The sequence below is a fragment of the Chiloscyllium plagiosum genome, chromosome 8, assembly GCF_004010195.1.
Source record: "Chiloscyllium plagiosum isolate BGI_BamShark_2017 chromosome 8, ASM401019v2, whole genome shotgun sequence".
Lineage (NCBI taxonomy): Eukaryota > Metazoa > Chordata > Chondrichthyes > Orectolobiformes > Hemiscylliidae > Chiloscyllium > Chiloscyllium plagiosum.
In genome coordinates, this window is record NC_057717.1 from 102,644,748 (window position 1) to 102,661,815 (window position 17,068).

A 17,068-nucleotide genomic window follows, 5' to 3' on the forward strand; every position below is an offset into this window, starting at 1 on the left:
GGTTGGACCGAAGGGTCTGTTTCCAAGCTGTACATCTCTATGACTTATGACCATTGGCAATGGATTCATGGTCATCATTAAACACTTATTTCCAGATTGTTACTGTATTCAAAATTCACCATCTGCCATAGTAGAGTTTGAACCCAGGACCCCAGGAAATTACATGGACCCCTGGGTTAATAGTCTAGTGATAATACCACTAGGCTATCATCTACCCCCAAGGTATATGGATAGATATATAAGTAGTGAGTTCGATGTTGCTAAACAAAATCAGAAGTTGTTGGAAGAGCTCAGCAGGTCTGGCAGTACCTGTGAAGAAAAATCAGAGTTAACGTTTCGGGTCAAGTGTCCCTTCTTCTCTGGACCCCAAACATTAACTCTGGCTTCTCATCACAGGTGCTGCCAGACCTGCTTGGCTTTTCCAGCAACTTCTGATTCACAGCATCCACCGTTCTTTTGGCTTTTAGATGTTGCTGGATTGTCAAAGGATTTTCCATAATGAGGGGTCCCAGTTAGGTTTTACTGAACCAGATGGGTTTTCCTTATGGTCATCATTGGATATCTTCATTGATTTCAAATCTCACTAGAACTCAGATCCCCTAGAACATTACCTAGGTCTCTGGATTAATAAACTAGTGCCAATTTCACAAGGCCATCGCCTCTTGCTGTTTTAATTCACCCGGGGAAGCATGGTCCTTATTTTATCTTATCAAAAAGTCAGATGATGGTCCAAAAATACTTTCGCTCGAGGGAGGAAAATTTGACGGATAGTCTGCACTAGGAATCTAATATGCCCTGTCAGATCAAGTGTAGCTTTGACTGGCTGCTGAGTAGAAATTTCTTTAATTCTGGCAGTGTGTCCCGTGAGCAATTATAACTGGGAGAGGGGGATATCGCAAATTCATTGTAAAGGGAAAATCACATAGAGTAGCTTTACAAAGTACATATTGGGCCATCCCCAACAGAAATAAATGACATCTTTTCAGTAGCCTTAGAACAGGAGTTATCTTTTTTTGACTGCAGAGTCAGTCCAAAGCTTGATTTAATAAGGAAAGCTGATTAAATTGCAGCGGCAGTGCTGGCTGTGATTAATGGCTGCCTAGCTGTGAAAACAAATAGTTATTTCCTGAATAAGGCAATGTCAAATGTGTTGCTCCCTTCCTCTAGAAAGCTGGGATAGCTGAATCTTGCCGAGGCGGTATCCTGTTACATCGCTGCCAGTTGGACATGTCGCAGGGATTATAACATGAACGATGAGCGAGAGTATTTATTTGCAGAACTAGCTTGGCAGATGAACAATAGATTGAACCTGAGGAGCAGAATTCTGCAGATGCTGGGAATTGGATCTCAGAACAGAGGAGACTGGAAACGCTCAGCGGGTCTGAGGCTGGATAGAGAGAGACAGAGTTTGTCTCTCAGGCTGGCAGAACTTGGAAAACTTAGAGAGGCTTTGAACATGGAGGGTTGGGAACAAGGATAAAACAGACGCCCGTGATAGGGTGGAAGACGGGCAAGATTAAATGACAAATGATTGGTCAGCCAGGGTTAAAGGGAACAGAATCTTAGAAAGAATGCCTATGGTGCAGGGAGAGGCTGTTTGGTCCATTGAGTCTGCGTTGACTCTCCCACCCAGACACATCTTATCTTACCATGGCTTAATCCACCCGGTCTACACATCCCTGAACATTATGGACAGTTTAGCATGGTCAATCCACCCTAATCTGCACATCTTTTGATTGTGGGAGGAAACAGAAGCACCTGGAGGAAACCCACACAGACATGGGGAGAACATGCAAACTCCACGGTGGCTCAGTGGTTACCACTGCTGCCTCACAGCACCAGGGTCACAGGTTCGATTCCAGCCTTGGGCAACTGTCAGTGTGGAGTTTGCACATTCTCGCCGTGTCTGCGTGAGTTTGCTCCCACTGTGCAAAGATGTGCAGGTCAGGTGAATTGGCCATGCTAAGTTGTCCATAGTGTAAGTTGCCTTAGTCGGTGGGTGGGTTACTCTTTGGAGGGTCGGTGTGGACGTGTTGGGCCGAAGGGCCTGTTTCCACAGTGTAGGGAAGCTAATCCACGCAGACAGTCGCCCGAGGCTGGAATCGAACCCGGGTCCCTGGCGCCGTAAGGCAGCCATGCTAGCCACTGTGCCGTGCCCGATGGTGATGGATTGGGGAGGGGGTTGGGGTGGAGCAAAGTATGTGTGCTGCTGCCTGAAAGCAACACTTTCGGAGAAAAATCAAAACGTGCATAGAAGAGAAGGAATCCGGTCTCTGTGTTCATTGCTCAGAGTACTGTAGGTTCTGCTGTTTGCAGAATACCTTCCCTTGGTGCTGAGCTTCTGTCACTGGGTATTCTCACTCTCACGCTGACATCTCTGCCCTCGATCTGCCATACTGCCTTTATGAAGCTCAGTGAAAGCTGGACTCGACGCTGAAATCAACAACGTCAGACCGTGAACTCTGATTTCATTGGGGGCACACTGCTAGGAGGGTGGTGGAGACACGAAATCTTACTGACGTGAAAATGAAAAAAAAAACACTTTAACATTTGAGACTGTGGGTCAAGAGCTGGAATAAACGTAGAGTTAGAGTAGTTTTTGCTGGTGTAAATTTGATGGGCGAGAAGGCCTCTTTACTGTCTGATTCTCCTGGAATCCTTGCAGTGTAGAAACAGGCCCTTCAGCCCAACAGGTCCACACTAACCATCGACGAGTAACTCACCCAGACTCATTCCGCTCTCTAATCCCTCGGCAATGCAGCTAACCTATACATCCCTGAAAACTACAGGCAACTTAGCGCGGCCAACTTGCCTAACCCGCACATCTCCGGACTGTGGGAAGAAACAGGAACAAACCCACACAGGCACAGGGAGAGCGTGCAAACTCCATACAGTCACCTGAGGCTGGAATCGAACCCAGGTCACTGGCGCTGTGAGGCAGCAGTGCTAACCACTGAGCCACCGTGCTGTGATTCTCGGGCTGTTCAGGCTGACAGTAGCTTGCTGGCTGGTGGGTGGGTGGGTGGAAAACAAGTGTTTGGAACTGACCGAAGTTTCAAGATGAGGACTGAAAGCAGCCAGATCAAATTTCTGGGAGAACAGGAGAATTTGGAATGTAACAAAACCCTGTTGATTGCGAATTCTCAGCATCAAGTGAAATGATGTGTGCATGAAAGGACATTTGGCTTAAAGAGCATCGTTGGATTACATTCGGTTCTGCCATAACATGATAGTTCCGTTCTTGTGCGACCCCGTATTATGAGAACATCACATAATAGCAGCACCATTTAAACTAATGGGGCCGGAATCATATTGTAAGCAATATACGCTTTAAAAGTCTGCGCTTTGGAAACAGTGTCCCCAATTTGTCAATTCACATTAACGAAACGCGCGTTATGGCGGAACTGCCTGTACTCTATCTCTCCTTAGGATGTACGGCTGAATATTTTGTTAAAACATTGCCTGGCAACACGTTTCTGGGTAAATCCAGATGCATTAGCCACATCCAATAAATGTTCCGTTGACTCTTGCAGAGGACCCAGTCGATGTCTTGCAAATACTGGACCTCCAGGACACCCTGGATGGAGTCGTAACAGTCGCGGGATTTTGCACACATCGAAAAGGCTCCGAAGAGACAGATCTTGCACTCCGGTTAGAAAACAAAACTCATTTTAGCGCCCTGACAACGCAGTTATTCCCAGGTGTGTTTATATTGCAGTTTGCAAACTTTGGTTGATACAGTTCCTGCAAAGCTGTAGGTGGTGGGGTGGGTTCGGGTTCAGGGTTGGGGGATTTGTTTCATGGCCCGCTGTAAATTGAGATGCTTGGATTACCCTGAAGCTGAAATTGAGGCTGAGGATCCACTGTGAGTCCTTGTATTTGAGCACAAAACAGATCTTGGGCCAAGAGTAAACTCCTAACCAGGTGAAGCAACAATGTGACATGTGGAAGCTTGCTCAGATTGTACTTATTAAACGATGCTGTACTCTCTGAAAGAGACCAAGACAATCTTTGATTTATTTATGGTGCGTAAGATCACTAGCATATGGCTCCTAACCTCACCACAGCACCTGCTTACGAGGTTGATGAGCTTCTTTGGATGTGTGGTGATAATATCTCCATGGTCATCACATCCTGAAATTTGAATTAAACCCTTAACGTTTTGGCCCAGAGATAGGGACGCTGCCACTGCACTACGAGACCCTAGTGTCTCTCCCATCTGAGCTCAAGTAAAACCCCCCGTCATTGCCCTCCACCTGCAACCAGTTAAACACAACTGACACACGTTTAAAAGCGAAATCCTGCAAAACTGAAATTAAAAGAGAAGCAGAGAGTGCTGGAGAAACTCAGTGGGTCTGGCAGCTTCTGTGGAGAGAGAAAAACGGTGTCACATTTCGGGTCAGTTCTGAAGAAGTCACACTGGACTCGAAATGTTAAGACATAGAATCCCTTCAGTGTGGAAACAGGCCATTCAGCCCAACAAGTCCACACTGACCCTCCGAAGAGCATCCCACCCAACCCCCCCCCCCCCCCCCCCAACCCCTGCATTTCCCACCCTAACTTGCTCCATCTTTGAATTCTTGTTCTTCTCTCCACGAGGCTGCCAGACCTGCTGATTATGTGCTGTTTCTTTGGTGGACCTGTCTAACAAGGAACATAAAAACTAGGGAGCAGTAGGCCATTCAGCCCCTCAAGCCTGTTTCGCCATTTAATACAATCATGGCTGGCCTCTATGAGACCTCAACTCCACCCTCCTGACCTCTGCCCATAACGCCTCAACTCATTGCTAATTAAAAATCTGTCTATCTCCTCCTTAGGTTTACTCACTGTCCCAGCATCCACCACACTCCAGGGAAGTGAATTCTGCATAGACCATCCTTTGAGAGGAGTAGTTTCTCCTCATCTCTGTTTTTAAATCTATTGCCCCTTATCCTGAAGTTATGACCTCTCGTTCTAGATTGTCCCACAAGGGGAAACATCCTCCCTCTGTCGGCTTTGTAAATCCCCGATAGCATCTCACGCACGCAGAAAGCGAGGGCTGCAGATGCTGGAGATCAGAGTCGAGAGGGTGGTGCTGGAAAAGCACAGCAGGTCAGGCAGCATCTGAGGAGCAGGAGAATCGACGTGTCGGGCATGAGCCCTCATCAGGAAAGGGTTCCTGATTAAGGCCTTATGCCAAAACGTCGATTCTCCTGCTCCTTGGATGCTGCCTGATCTGCTGTGCTTTTCCAGCATCACACTCTCGATCCTCAGCATCATACGCACCTAAATTACATCTCTCGTTCTCCTAATCTCCAGAGAGTTTCAGCCAAAACTGCTCGATCTCTCTTCATAAGCCAAACTCCAGTTAGCCCCTGCTTGTTCCTCATATCCATAGCTTCACACATATCTCAGTATGTCACCTATTTCTCCACTTCCCTTTTGGAAGACACAATTGAATCTCTTTCCAACTCTGACGCACCACATTCCAAACCAGAACCATTGAATGGAAATGCTCCACATCATCCCCTTTTGATTCCTTGACCAGCCACCTTCAATATTGTCACCTCATTACCAACCCTTTTACCACAAGAAGCAGTCCCTCCCTATCAACTCTATCAGTCTGAGCCTCTCTTTTACATCTCCTCTCCCCTCTCCCTACCCCACTCCAAAAACAATAATATCAGCCTCTCTTGTCTTTTTCATGTCAGTAGGAACAGGCCATTTAGCCCATCGGTAAGATCCTACTGATCTGATTGCAGCCTTTGTATTACCTTCTTCACTGTCCCTCATAATCATGGGCTCTGTTGTCCATCAGAACCCAGTTTAGATTTTTCAACATTTTCAATGACTCCAGTTTCCGCTACTCTCTGGGCAAGAGATTCCCAAACACTGATGGAAGAAATCTCAGCTCACTGAGGAGTGAGGTAACTACAGGCTTCGAAATTTAATCGAAACCAGGAATCCTTGGCATCTCATGAGGTATCCGCAGCGCAAATGGTTCTAGAAAGTTCCATTCAGGGAGAGGGTGATGCCAATGGAGAAAAAAAGTGGTGTAGTGCCTCGAGTAGGCCAGGTCGGTGCCTGTGTGAAATGTTGAAAGACTCTCAAAAAAAATGGTAGTCATTCGTTTCGATGTGTGTGCCTTTAAGGAATGTAATCACGCCATATTTTGTTAATAAGTGTGTTTATAAATACTTCTTTTCCCTATAAAACTTTTAGATGGACATTTTCCAGAGAATTTCTCCATCCTAATGACACTGAAGGCCAAGAAAATGTCTCAGTTTTTCCTGCTGTCCATTTACAATGACCAAGGAATACAACAGCTCGGGGTAGAGATTGGGCGATCTCCTGTCTTCCTTTATGAGGATCAAACAGGCAAACCAACCCCTGAGGAATATCCCATCTTCAAAAAAATTAACCTGGCTGATGGCAAGTAAGTACAGCACACTTTCACCCTTCCTCCTACTGTTCAGTCACTCGTCAATGTTTACCTCAGATGCATCTTTGCATGAACCACTGGCGGAGTCAGTTAATGTCTCCAGTTTACTATCTGCGTTCCAAAGGTAGTGTATTCCATTGCGTCCAGTTATGCAGCATGTTTAAGAAGGGAGATGTCCCCAAGGCACATTATAGCAGGGTTATACTCAGAATCCCTACAGTGTGGAAACAAGTCCTTCGGCCCAACAAGTCCACACCGACCCTCCGAATAATAACCCATCCAGACCCATTCCCCGACCTTAATTATTCTATATTTACCCCTGATTAATGCACCTAACCTACACTTCCCTGGACACAATGGGCAACTTCCCATAGCCAATCCACCCTAACTTGCACATCTTTGGATTGTGGGAGGAAATCCACGCAGACACTGGGAGAACGTGCAAACTCCACACCGACAGTCAACCAAGGTTGGAATCGAACCCGGGTCCCCGGCGCTGTGAGGCAGCAGTGCTAACCACTGAGCCACCGTGCCGCCCCAATGACCAACATATGTCAAGAAAGGTCCTGTGACGTGGTGGTAGTGTCCGTATCTCTCGGCCAGAAGGTCCCACGTCAGGACGCGACGAAGACGTGCCGATAAAAATGTCCGAGCAGATAGCTTCATGTTATAAAGAAAACCAAAACCTGATTGTGAGATAGGAGGAGAGGTGTCCAAGAGGTTCCGGAACAGAGGTTGGGTTTACGGGACTCTGTAAACAAAGAGAGCTGGAGAGCTCCTTCCAAGGTACCACAGTTTAAAGCAACAAGCAGCAAGGAGCAAAGGTCCTAAGGTCATTCTAGTTTCCCCAAAGCGGGTGTGACATATAATTGTTTGATGCACTTTGTTGGCAGGGTCCTGTTGTCAATATACCTTCTACCAGTGGTGCTATCAATGGGATTGTGGTGAAGCATCATGACAGAATGTTCTAATTGCTTCCACATGGTCTGGACAATATCCAGAATATTTGTAGGAACCAGATCATCCAGGATAAGGGCGTTGGATATGAGCCAAGACTCGGTCATGAAAGGAGTGTTCTCTGATGATAGCCGCAGTGGGAATCACAGATTGCCTACAGTGTGTGAGCAGGCCATTCGACCCATCCAGACCACACCAATCACCTGAAGAGCTTCCCACCCAGTCACTGTAACCCTGCATTTCCCCATGGCTAACCTACCTGGCTTGCAAATCCCTGGACACAATGGGCAATTTAGCATGGCCAATCCACCCTAACCTGCAGAAACTTTGGAAGAAAACCAGAGCACCCAGAGGAAACCCACCCAGACACAGGGAGAATGTGCAAACTGCACACAGACAGTCACCTGAGAGTGGAATTGAATCTGGGTCCCCATTGCTGTAAGGCAGCAGTGCTAACCACTGAGCCACCATGCCTGCCCAATGATTAGAATTTTTCAGAATATTTGTCTTAATCGTTGGCTGTCTTGTCCGTCAGAATACTGTTTAGATTATTGAACATGTTCACTGCTCTCTACTTCACTACTAATGACCCTCTGAAGGAAGAAATCTGACCTCCTTGAAGAGTGGCACACACCAGCCCCCTCCTCACTCTCTCAATGAAAGCAAATGCTGGAGATTGAGACAAATGCAAAAAAAAACTGCTGGAGGAACTCAGCAGGGTCAGTGAAGAGAGAAAGAGAGACAGAGTTAACATTTTGAGTCCGTTATGATCCTTGTTCAGGACTGGAGACCCAGAGAGCTGCCAGACCTGCTGAGTTTCTCCAACACTTTCTGCGCTGGCCCCTCCTCCACCTCGTCCTTTCGATGCACCCCCTTATGCCGAACACTCTGGCGAACCTTGGGATCACGTGGCCGAGTGCTCCCCCCATCGGGTATGATCGAAACCGTTCTGTGCAAGGCCGCTCCCCACGCCCGTGAAGTGCGTTGGGATGATGTTGAAGGCGCTATGTAAATGCAGGCTATCGGGGTGTGGGGTGGGCAGACTGAGTGCACAATTGTTGCTGGATGGGAGTGTTCGGTTGTCGCTTGAGCGAGTGCTGTTTCTTCCGGTGAGTAACCCTCGCGCCCAGCAGTGCGTCAGGCTCAGGTCTGTTCACGCCCTCGTCTCTGACGGTACCCGCTGGTTGTGTTTTGCAGGTGGCACCGCCTGGCGATCAGCGTTGAAGGGAAGAATGTCACGCTGATCATTGACTGCAGCCAGCAGATATCTGAGCATCTAGCTCGAAGTGACAATCCAGAGATCAGCACCAATGGAATCACCGTGTTCGGTACCAGGATATTGGATGAGGAAGTGTTTGAGGTTAGTGTGATGGTTTGTCAGCCAATAGAGTCTGGCATGCCTTTGTTTTATTCTGTGGGCTCCCCTTATGTGTCTTTTGGGTCCCCCCCTCCATCAACCAGTAGCTAATCTCACCGATTCAGACAGAGTGGAAACAAGCCCTCTTACTCGGGGCATGGAGTTGGCAAACCATGTTGCAGCTGTAGAAAGCCCTTGTTAGGCCGCACTTGGAGTATTGTCTGCAGTTTTGATTGCCACACTACCAGAAGGACGTTGGAAGCTTTGGAGAGAGTGCAGAGAAGGTTCACCAGGATGTTGCCTGGTCTCGAGGGCGTGGCTGTGGGGAAAGGTTGGGTGGCACGGTGGCTCAGTGGTTAGCACTGCTACCTCACAATGCCAGGGACCCGAGTTCAATTCCAGCCTCGGGCGACTGTCTGTGTGGAGTTTGTACATTCTCCCCGTGTCTGTGTGGGTTTCCTCCGGGTGCGCCGATTTCCTCTCACAATCCAAGGATGTGCAGGTCAGGTGAATTGGCCATGCTAAATTGCCCCATAGTGCTAGGTGCATTAGTCAGGGGTAAAGATCGGGACTGTGCACTCTTCAGCAGGTCAGTGTGGACTTGATGGGCCAAAGGGTCTGTTTCCATACTGTAGGGAATCTATAAAAGAAAGACCAGGATTGTTTTCACTGGAAAGACAGCAGCTGGTAGGAGACCTGATAGAGGGCTACACAATGATGACAGGATGGATAGTTTCCCAGGGTTAAAGTTTCAATTAAAGTTTCAATTACAAGAGGGTATAGGTTCAAGGTGAGAGCGGGAACATTTAAGGGGAGATGTGAGAGGGAAGGTTTTCACACGGAGAGTGTTAGGAGCCTGGAATGCACTGTCAGAAGAGGGGGGGGAATCAGGATATTGGAGACATTTAAGAGGCACCTGGATGGTTACATGAATAGGGAGGGAATAGGGGGATATGGACCGAATAAGGGCAGATGGTTTGTTCTTTAGTTTAGTTGAGGCATGATGATCAGCACAGGCTTGGAGGGCCGAAGGGCCTGTTCCTGAGCTGTACCTCTCCTTTGTTTTTACTCCATGAGTGTTATGCAGCCGTGACCTTTGAACTGTTTGCTGATCTCATCTGGAGTTATGACTGGGGTATTTTAAGAAGGAAGATGTCCCCGGGGCACATCATAGAAGGGTCATCGAACAACTTTCGACACGAGGGTCGCGTGACGCTGCGGTAGTGACCCTATCTCTCAGCAGAAGGTCCCACCTCGGGAGATGTGCCGCTAAAACGCCTGAGCAGATTTCTTAACGTAACAAAGAGAACCAGAAACTGCTTGAGGGCTCTGCTCTGGAACGAAACAGCTGCTTCAAGATCCTGATCAGACAGGGACTGAGGTAATGTGCATGGCCTTCCACAGTTGAATAGTCTCACTCCTATCTTGGCTCGTGTGTGAGGGAAGCTTAGGGACCTGGTGGGTGCAGGGCAAGCTAAAAACACCAACATAGTACGGGCACAGTTGGGAGAGGTGGCATGTGAAGGAACAGGGTGGGGGGGTGTAGTGGGTATAGTCCCTGTTAGTCGCTGCTTACGTTTCAGTTGGTATCTGTCACCATACATTTATTATTCAGAATGCATCTGCAAAGGACCATCCAAAACGTCCATTGCAACTAAAGAAACTGGTTCATTTCAGAATCGAACTGTGAGATTGCGAAGTGGCGGACTGAAGGAGGGCTCAGTTATTCAGTAGGAGTGGCACAGTGTCTCAGTGGTTAGCACTGCTGCCTCACAGCGCCAGGAACCCAGCTTCGATTCCAGCCTCGGGCGACTGTCTGTGTGGAGTTTGCACATTTTCCCCATGTCTGCGTTGGTTTCCTCCGGGTGCTCCAGTTTCCTCCCACAGTCCAAAGATGTGCAGGTCAGGTGAATTGGCCATGCTAAATTGTCCATACTGTTCAGGGATGTGTGGGTTAGGAGCATTGGTCAGGGATAAATGTAGGGTAATTGTGTAGGGGAGCGGGTCTGGGTGGGTTACTCTTCAGAGGGTCGGTGCGGACTTGTTGGGCTGAAGGGCCTGTTTCCAAGCTGTAGGGTTTCTATGATTCTTGGCACATGATGACTCTGGATGGTGTCGGGGGTTGGGGTTAGGGAAGAAGCATTGACATGTGCCATGGGTGAGTTGGCTACAAAAAGCTTGCTGCTCTTCCAGGAATATTGAAGGAATGGCTTGGAAAGCCTCTGTTGAATTCCTTTCCTCGAAGGAAAGGCACGGTGGTAGTGTCCCTACCTCTGGCTCAGAAGGCCTGGGTTCAAGTCTCACCTGCTCTGGAGGAGTGTCACAGTTGTGAAAGGGTTGATTTGAAAATCCCGAGAGTTCCAGCAGGCTCTCTGACCCTCCCCTTTCGAAGCTGTGTGTGATGGAGCCCGATGCGTGAGTACATTGGACTATCTTGAGGACGTCTTGACTGTGGAAAACATTGAGCAGAAAGATGGGTCTGTCCCTTCATTCCTGCATCTGTCGCATTTGGGCACGTTCTTCAACAATCCCTGGTGCACTCTCCTTCCCAATCGACATAGAAGTCATCCAGCACGGAAGAAGGCCCTTCGGCCCAGCTCATCCATGCTGACCGGGTTTCCTGAACTGAACTAGTGCCATTTGCCAGCACCCAGCCCATATCCCTCTAAACCCTTCCTATTCATATACCCATCCAGATGCCTTTTAAATGTTGCAATTGTACCAGCCTCCACCACTTCCTCTGGCAGCTCATTCCATTCACGTACCACCCTCTGTGTGAAAACGTTGCCCCTTAGGTCCCTTTTTATATCTTTCCTTTCTTACCGTAAACCTCTAGTTCTGGACATCCCCTCACTCTGGGGAAAAGACCTTGTCTATTTACCCTATCCATGCCCCTCATGATTTTATAAACCTCTATAAGGTCACCCCTCAGCATCCAATTCTCCAGGGAAAGAAGTCCCAATGTATTACCATCCTATCCAGGCTCTCCCTGTAACTCAAACTCTCCAGTCTCGGTAACATCCTTGTCAATCTCATTTGCACCCTTTCCAGTTTAATAGCATCCTTCCTGTAGCATGGGGACCAGAATTGCATGCAGTGCTCTGAATGTGGCCTTACCAATGTTTGTCCAGCCATAACATGATGTCCCAGCTCCTGAAATAATATACTCAATGCCCACTCCTGCAAAGAGTCACCCTCGGTGACCACCCTCATGTCTGAAACTGGTGCCCTCCCATCTGGCATCAGGACTGTCCTCAATTGACATTATTCCAGCCAAGTTCACCCCAGTGAGTTTGTCCATTCAGATGGTGGTCTGACTTGCTTCTGAAGCAATAAGGGACTCTGCCTGAACAAAGACTCTTCACCGTTTACACAGTGATCAACCAATCGATCGATTTTGGCACATTGTGTCCTCGGCAACTCCACGACAACTGAGGCCTGAGTAAAGGCCGATCCCAATGATGGGAGCAGGCTGTCAGAGCCAGGTTAGTACAGGCTGGTAAATGGGCAGAGGCAGATGCACATGGCTTCTGTTGTAGGCACTGGTGCCAAGAGCTGGTTACCAAGGAGCAGATGTTACTGAACAGCATTGTGGATGACCTCCAAGTGGTTTCCACGTCTGACTGGCATACCCTTGATGTGATATTTCCATTGACTCAGCATGGCTACCCTGATGTGCTGGGCGGGTGTGGCCCCATCCGATCTGCTCCCGCCCCAGACCGGTGCCTTACTGAAGCCCCATCTCCCCACCACTAATCCCGGGGGAAATGGCAAGTTCAAACAAGCCCCTCATCAGCTCCATAATCTCCGATGCAGTCAGGGACCATTAAACCCACAACTGTTCTCTAAACGAAATGCGCATCAATTATGAACATGCTTGGATTAATCTGAGATAAACTGCAAAGCAGTTTGTTGGTAATGGTCTATTCTCTGAGTCTCATTGTTTGTTTGTTTTATTGTTCAATGACAGAGAAAATGAAAACAGAATAAACGTACCTCAAAGAGATTTGACTTCTAAAGATGGACTTCTAAAGATGGCTGATTTTGCTTTCTGAATTTTGCCCTTTATATTTCCTTCCAAATCTCATTCTCTGTCTCTCTCTCTCTCTTGTCTCTCTCTGTCTTTCTCTCTCTCTGTTTCTCTCTCTCTCTGTCTCTCTGTGTGTCTCTCTCTCTCCTTTTTTGGATCTTATTCTCTGTCTCTCTCTGTCTGTCTGTCTGTCTCTCTCTCTGTCTCCCTCTCTCTCTGTCTCTCTCTCTCTCCTTTTTTGGATCTTATTCTCTGTCTCTCTCTGTCTGTCTGTCTGTCTCTCTCTCTGTCTCCCTCTCTCTCTGTCTCTCTCTCTCTCCTTTTTTGGATCTTATTCTCTGTCTCTCTCTGTCTGTCTGTCTGTCTCTCTCTCTGTCTCCCTCTCTCTCTGTCTCTCTCTCTCTCCTTTTTTGGATCTTATTCTCTGTCTCTCTCTGTCTGTCTGTCTGTCTCTCTCTCTGTCTCCCTCTCTCTCTGTCTCTCTCTCTCTCCTTTTTTGGATCTTATTCTCTGTCTCTCTCTGTCTGTCTGTCTGTCTCTCTCTCTGTCTCCCTCTCTCTCTGTCTCTCTCTCTCTCCTTTTTTGGATCTTATTCTCTATCTCTCTGTCTCTCTCTCACACACATTCTCTCTCTCTCTCTCACACATTCTCTCTCTCTCTCTCTCTCTCTCATTTTCTCTCTCTCTCTCTCTGTCTCTCTCTCTGTCTCTCTATCTCTCCTTTTTTGGATCTAATCCTCTGTCTCTCTCGCTGAGTTCAGTTGCATGCTGTTTCGGGACATCTCTACTCAAGTTTTCCTATGTGTTCACTGGTCGTGGTTATGAGTTTTATTGTAACAGCTCAGGCATGACCCTAGTTCCCTTGGGTCAGATGTGACGCCTCCTGTTGTTGAACAGCTGTGATGAACAGACTCAGCATCAAACCTGGGCATTTTCTTGAGTAGAAAAAGTCATGTGTGGTGAAAATGTGAATGAAAGTCAAACTTCTGATTGTATACTTTTAAAAAACTTTGTTTTGATTAAGCTTTAGTAATGAAGGCATTTTTAAAATGAAGTTCAAACATTTGCAATCTCAGGGAGTTGTCTCCACTTTTTTAAAATTCATTAATGGGATGTGGGTGTTGCTGGCTGGGCCCAGTATTTATAGCTGTCCCTAGCTGCCCCTTGAGAAGGTGGTGGTGAGCTGTCATATTGAGATGCTGTAGACCATGTGCTGTAGGTAGACCTACAGTTTGACCCATTAGGGAGGGAATTCCAGGATTTTGACCCAATGACACTAAAGGAACAACAATATATTTCCAAGTCAGGATGGTGAGTGGCTCGCAGGGGAACTTGCAGGGGGTGGTGTTCCCATGTATCTGCTAATCCTGTCCTTCTGGATGGATTGAGAGTGGTTTGGAAGGTGTTGTCTGAGGATCTTTGGTGAATTTCTGCAGTGCATCTTGTAGATGGTACACACCGCTGCTACTGAGCATCAGTGGTGGAGGGAGTGGATGTTTGTGGGTGTGGTGCCAATCCAGCGGGCTGCTTTGTCCTGGATGATGTCAAACTTCTTGAGTGTTGTTGGGGCTACACCCATCAGGCCAGGGGGGAGTATTCCATCACACTCCTGACTTATGCCTTGTAGATGGTGGACAGGCTTTGGGGAGTCAGGAAGTGAGTTTCTCACCTCAATATTCTTACCCTCTGACTTGCTCTTGTAACCACTGTGTTTATATGACAAGTCCAGTTGAGCTTTTGACCAATAGTAAACCCCAGGATGTTGACAGTGGGGGATTCAGTGATGTTAACACCATTGAATATCAAGGGGCGATGGTTAGACTGTATCTTGTAGATGATGGCTATAGCCTGGCATTTGTGTGGCAGAAGTGTCACTTGCCACTTGTCAGCCCAAGCCTAGATAATGTCCAGATCTTGTTGCATTTGAATATGGACTGCTTCAGTATCTGAGGAGTCATGAATGGTACTGAACATTGTGCAATCATTGGTGAACATCTCCACATCTGACCTTATGATGCAGGGAAGGTGGTTGCTGAAGCAGCTGAAGATGCATTGCACCTGGCCTCAAGTGACATAACGGTCCTACATTCAGGGTGACTGGCTGTGATCAACATTCAGTCAGTGTATACTCGGAGCTGACGGGAGAGCTGGGTTCCCGAAGATTAATAATCAACGAAGGATCCTTTGGGTTTTGTGTTTCTATTAACAGTACACATGAGGAAGGCCATGGGAAAAACCACCTCATTGATTCTTTTCCAAAGTAATATCCCTCATGGGAGCTGAGAAAGGGAAATTCCTATCGGTGGTTGAAGAGGAAATTGCAGGACAGTGTGGTGTCGAGAAATGAATTTTTCTTTCAGCTGATCATCACTTTGCAGTGTTGGAGAGGTCTCTATTTTTATTTTTTTCATTCCCGCGATATAAGAATCACTGGCCAAGCCAGCATTTATTGCCCATCCCTAATTGCCTAGAGGGCAGTTAAGAGTCAACCACATTCTGGAGTCACATGTAGGCTAGACCAGGTAAGGATGGCAGATTTATTTCCCCAGTAGGGCATTCGATAGATTTTTAATAACAATCAACAGTTCTGATTGGTTTTGGTTGCTATTGGCTAGCTTTTCCTTGGATTAAAATTTCCCCCAAGTGCCAGGTCAGTGTGTGAACTCAGATCCCCAGACCATTAAATTATGATCCTGGATTACCAGTCCAGTGACAGTATCCCGTTTCCCTGGCCCCCACTGCCTCATCTTCACTGTGGACGTCCAGTCCCGATACACTTCCATCCGCCATGACCAGGGCCTCCACGCCCTCCGTTTCTTCCTCTCCCGACATCCCCAACTGTACCCTTCCACTGACACTCTCAGTCACTTGGCTGGACTGGTCCTTACCCTCAACAATTTCTCCTTTGAATCCTCCCACTTCCTCCAGACGAAAGGGGTAGCCATGGGCACCCGCATGGGCCACAGCTATGCCTGTCTCTTCATCGGGTACGTAGAACAGTCCATTGTCTGCAGCTACACCGGCACCATACCCCACCTTTTCCTCCGCTACATTGATGACTGCATCAGCATGACCTCGTGCTCCCGCGAGGAGGTTGAGCAGTTCATCAACTTCACCAACACATTCCACCCCGACCTTAAATTCACCTGGACCATCTCTGACACCTCCCTCCCCTTCCTGGACTTCTCCATCTCCATCAACGGTGACTGACTCAACACTGACATCTTCTACAAACCCGACTCCCACAGCTACCTGGACTACACCTCCTCCCACCCTGCCTCCTGTAAAAATGCTATCCCTTATTCCCAATTCCTGCGCCTCCACTGCATTTACTCTCAGGAGGACTAATTCCACCATCGAACACACACCAGCTGACCTACTTCTTTAAAAACTGCAATTTCCCCTCCTGTGGTTGATGATGCCCACCAGTGCATATCATCCACTTCCCGCACCTCTGCCCTCGAACCCCACCATTCCAACCAAAACAAGGACAAAAGGCCCCTGGTCCTCACTTTCCACCCCACCAACCTCTGCATATAACACATCATCCACCGCCATTTCCACCACCTACAAACCGACCCCACCACCAGAGATATATTTCCGTCCCCACCCCTATCCACTTTGCATAAAGACAATTCCCTCCACAACTCCCTTGTCAAGTCCACGCCCCTTAACAACCCACACTCCCCTCCCGGCACCTTCCCCTGTCACTGCAGGAATTGCAAAACCTGCGCCCACACCTCCCCCCTCACCTCCATCCAAGGTCCCAAGGACCCACATTTATCAGAGTTTCACCTGCACTTCCACACATGTCATTTACTGTATCCAACGCTCCTGATGCGGTCTCCTCTACATTGGGGAGACTGGACGCCTCCTGGCAGAGCGCTTCAGAGAACATCTCCGGGACACCCGCACCAATCAACCCCACCGCCCCGTGGCCAAACACTTCAACTCCCCCTCCCACTCCGCCAAGGACTTGCCGGTCCTGGGCCTCCTCCATCGCCACTCCCTCACCACCCGACGCCCGGAGGAAGAACACCTCATCTTCTGCCTCCAACCCCATGGCATCAATGTGGATTTCAGCAGTTTCCTCATTTCCCCTCCCCCCACCTTATCCCAGTTCCAACCTTCCACCTCAGCGCTGCCCTCATGACGTGTCCTACCTGCCAATCTTCCTTCCAACCTATCTGCTCCACCCTCCTCTCTGACCTATCACCATTACCTCTGTCTACATGTCATACTCTCAGCTACCTTGCCCCCAACCCAAGCCCCCCTCCCATTTACCTTACCACTCCCCCCACTCA

The 17,068-nt window shown here is 48.2% G+C and overlaps 1 protein-coding gene across 1 annotated transcript in view; it reads left to right on the forward strand.

Moving 5' to 3' along the window:
• LOC122552376 (collagen alpha-1(V) chain-like) overlaps nucleotides 1-17,068 on the forward strand; it is a 290,918-nt gene that overhangs the window by 42,316 nt on the left and 231,534 nt on the right. The window contains exons 2-4 of the mRNA XM_043695125.1: nucleotides 3,534-3,701; nucleotides 6,202-6,415; nucleotides 8,576-8,738. Coding sequence (XP_043551060.1) covers nucleotides 3,534-3,701; nucleotides 6,202-6,415; nucleotides 8,576-8,738 — 545 coding nt within the window. The remainder of the gene's footprint in view (nucleotides 1-3,533; nucleotides 3,702-6,201; nucleotides 6,416-8,575; nucleotides 8,739-17,068) is intronic.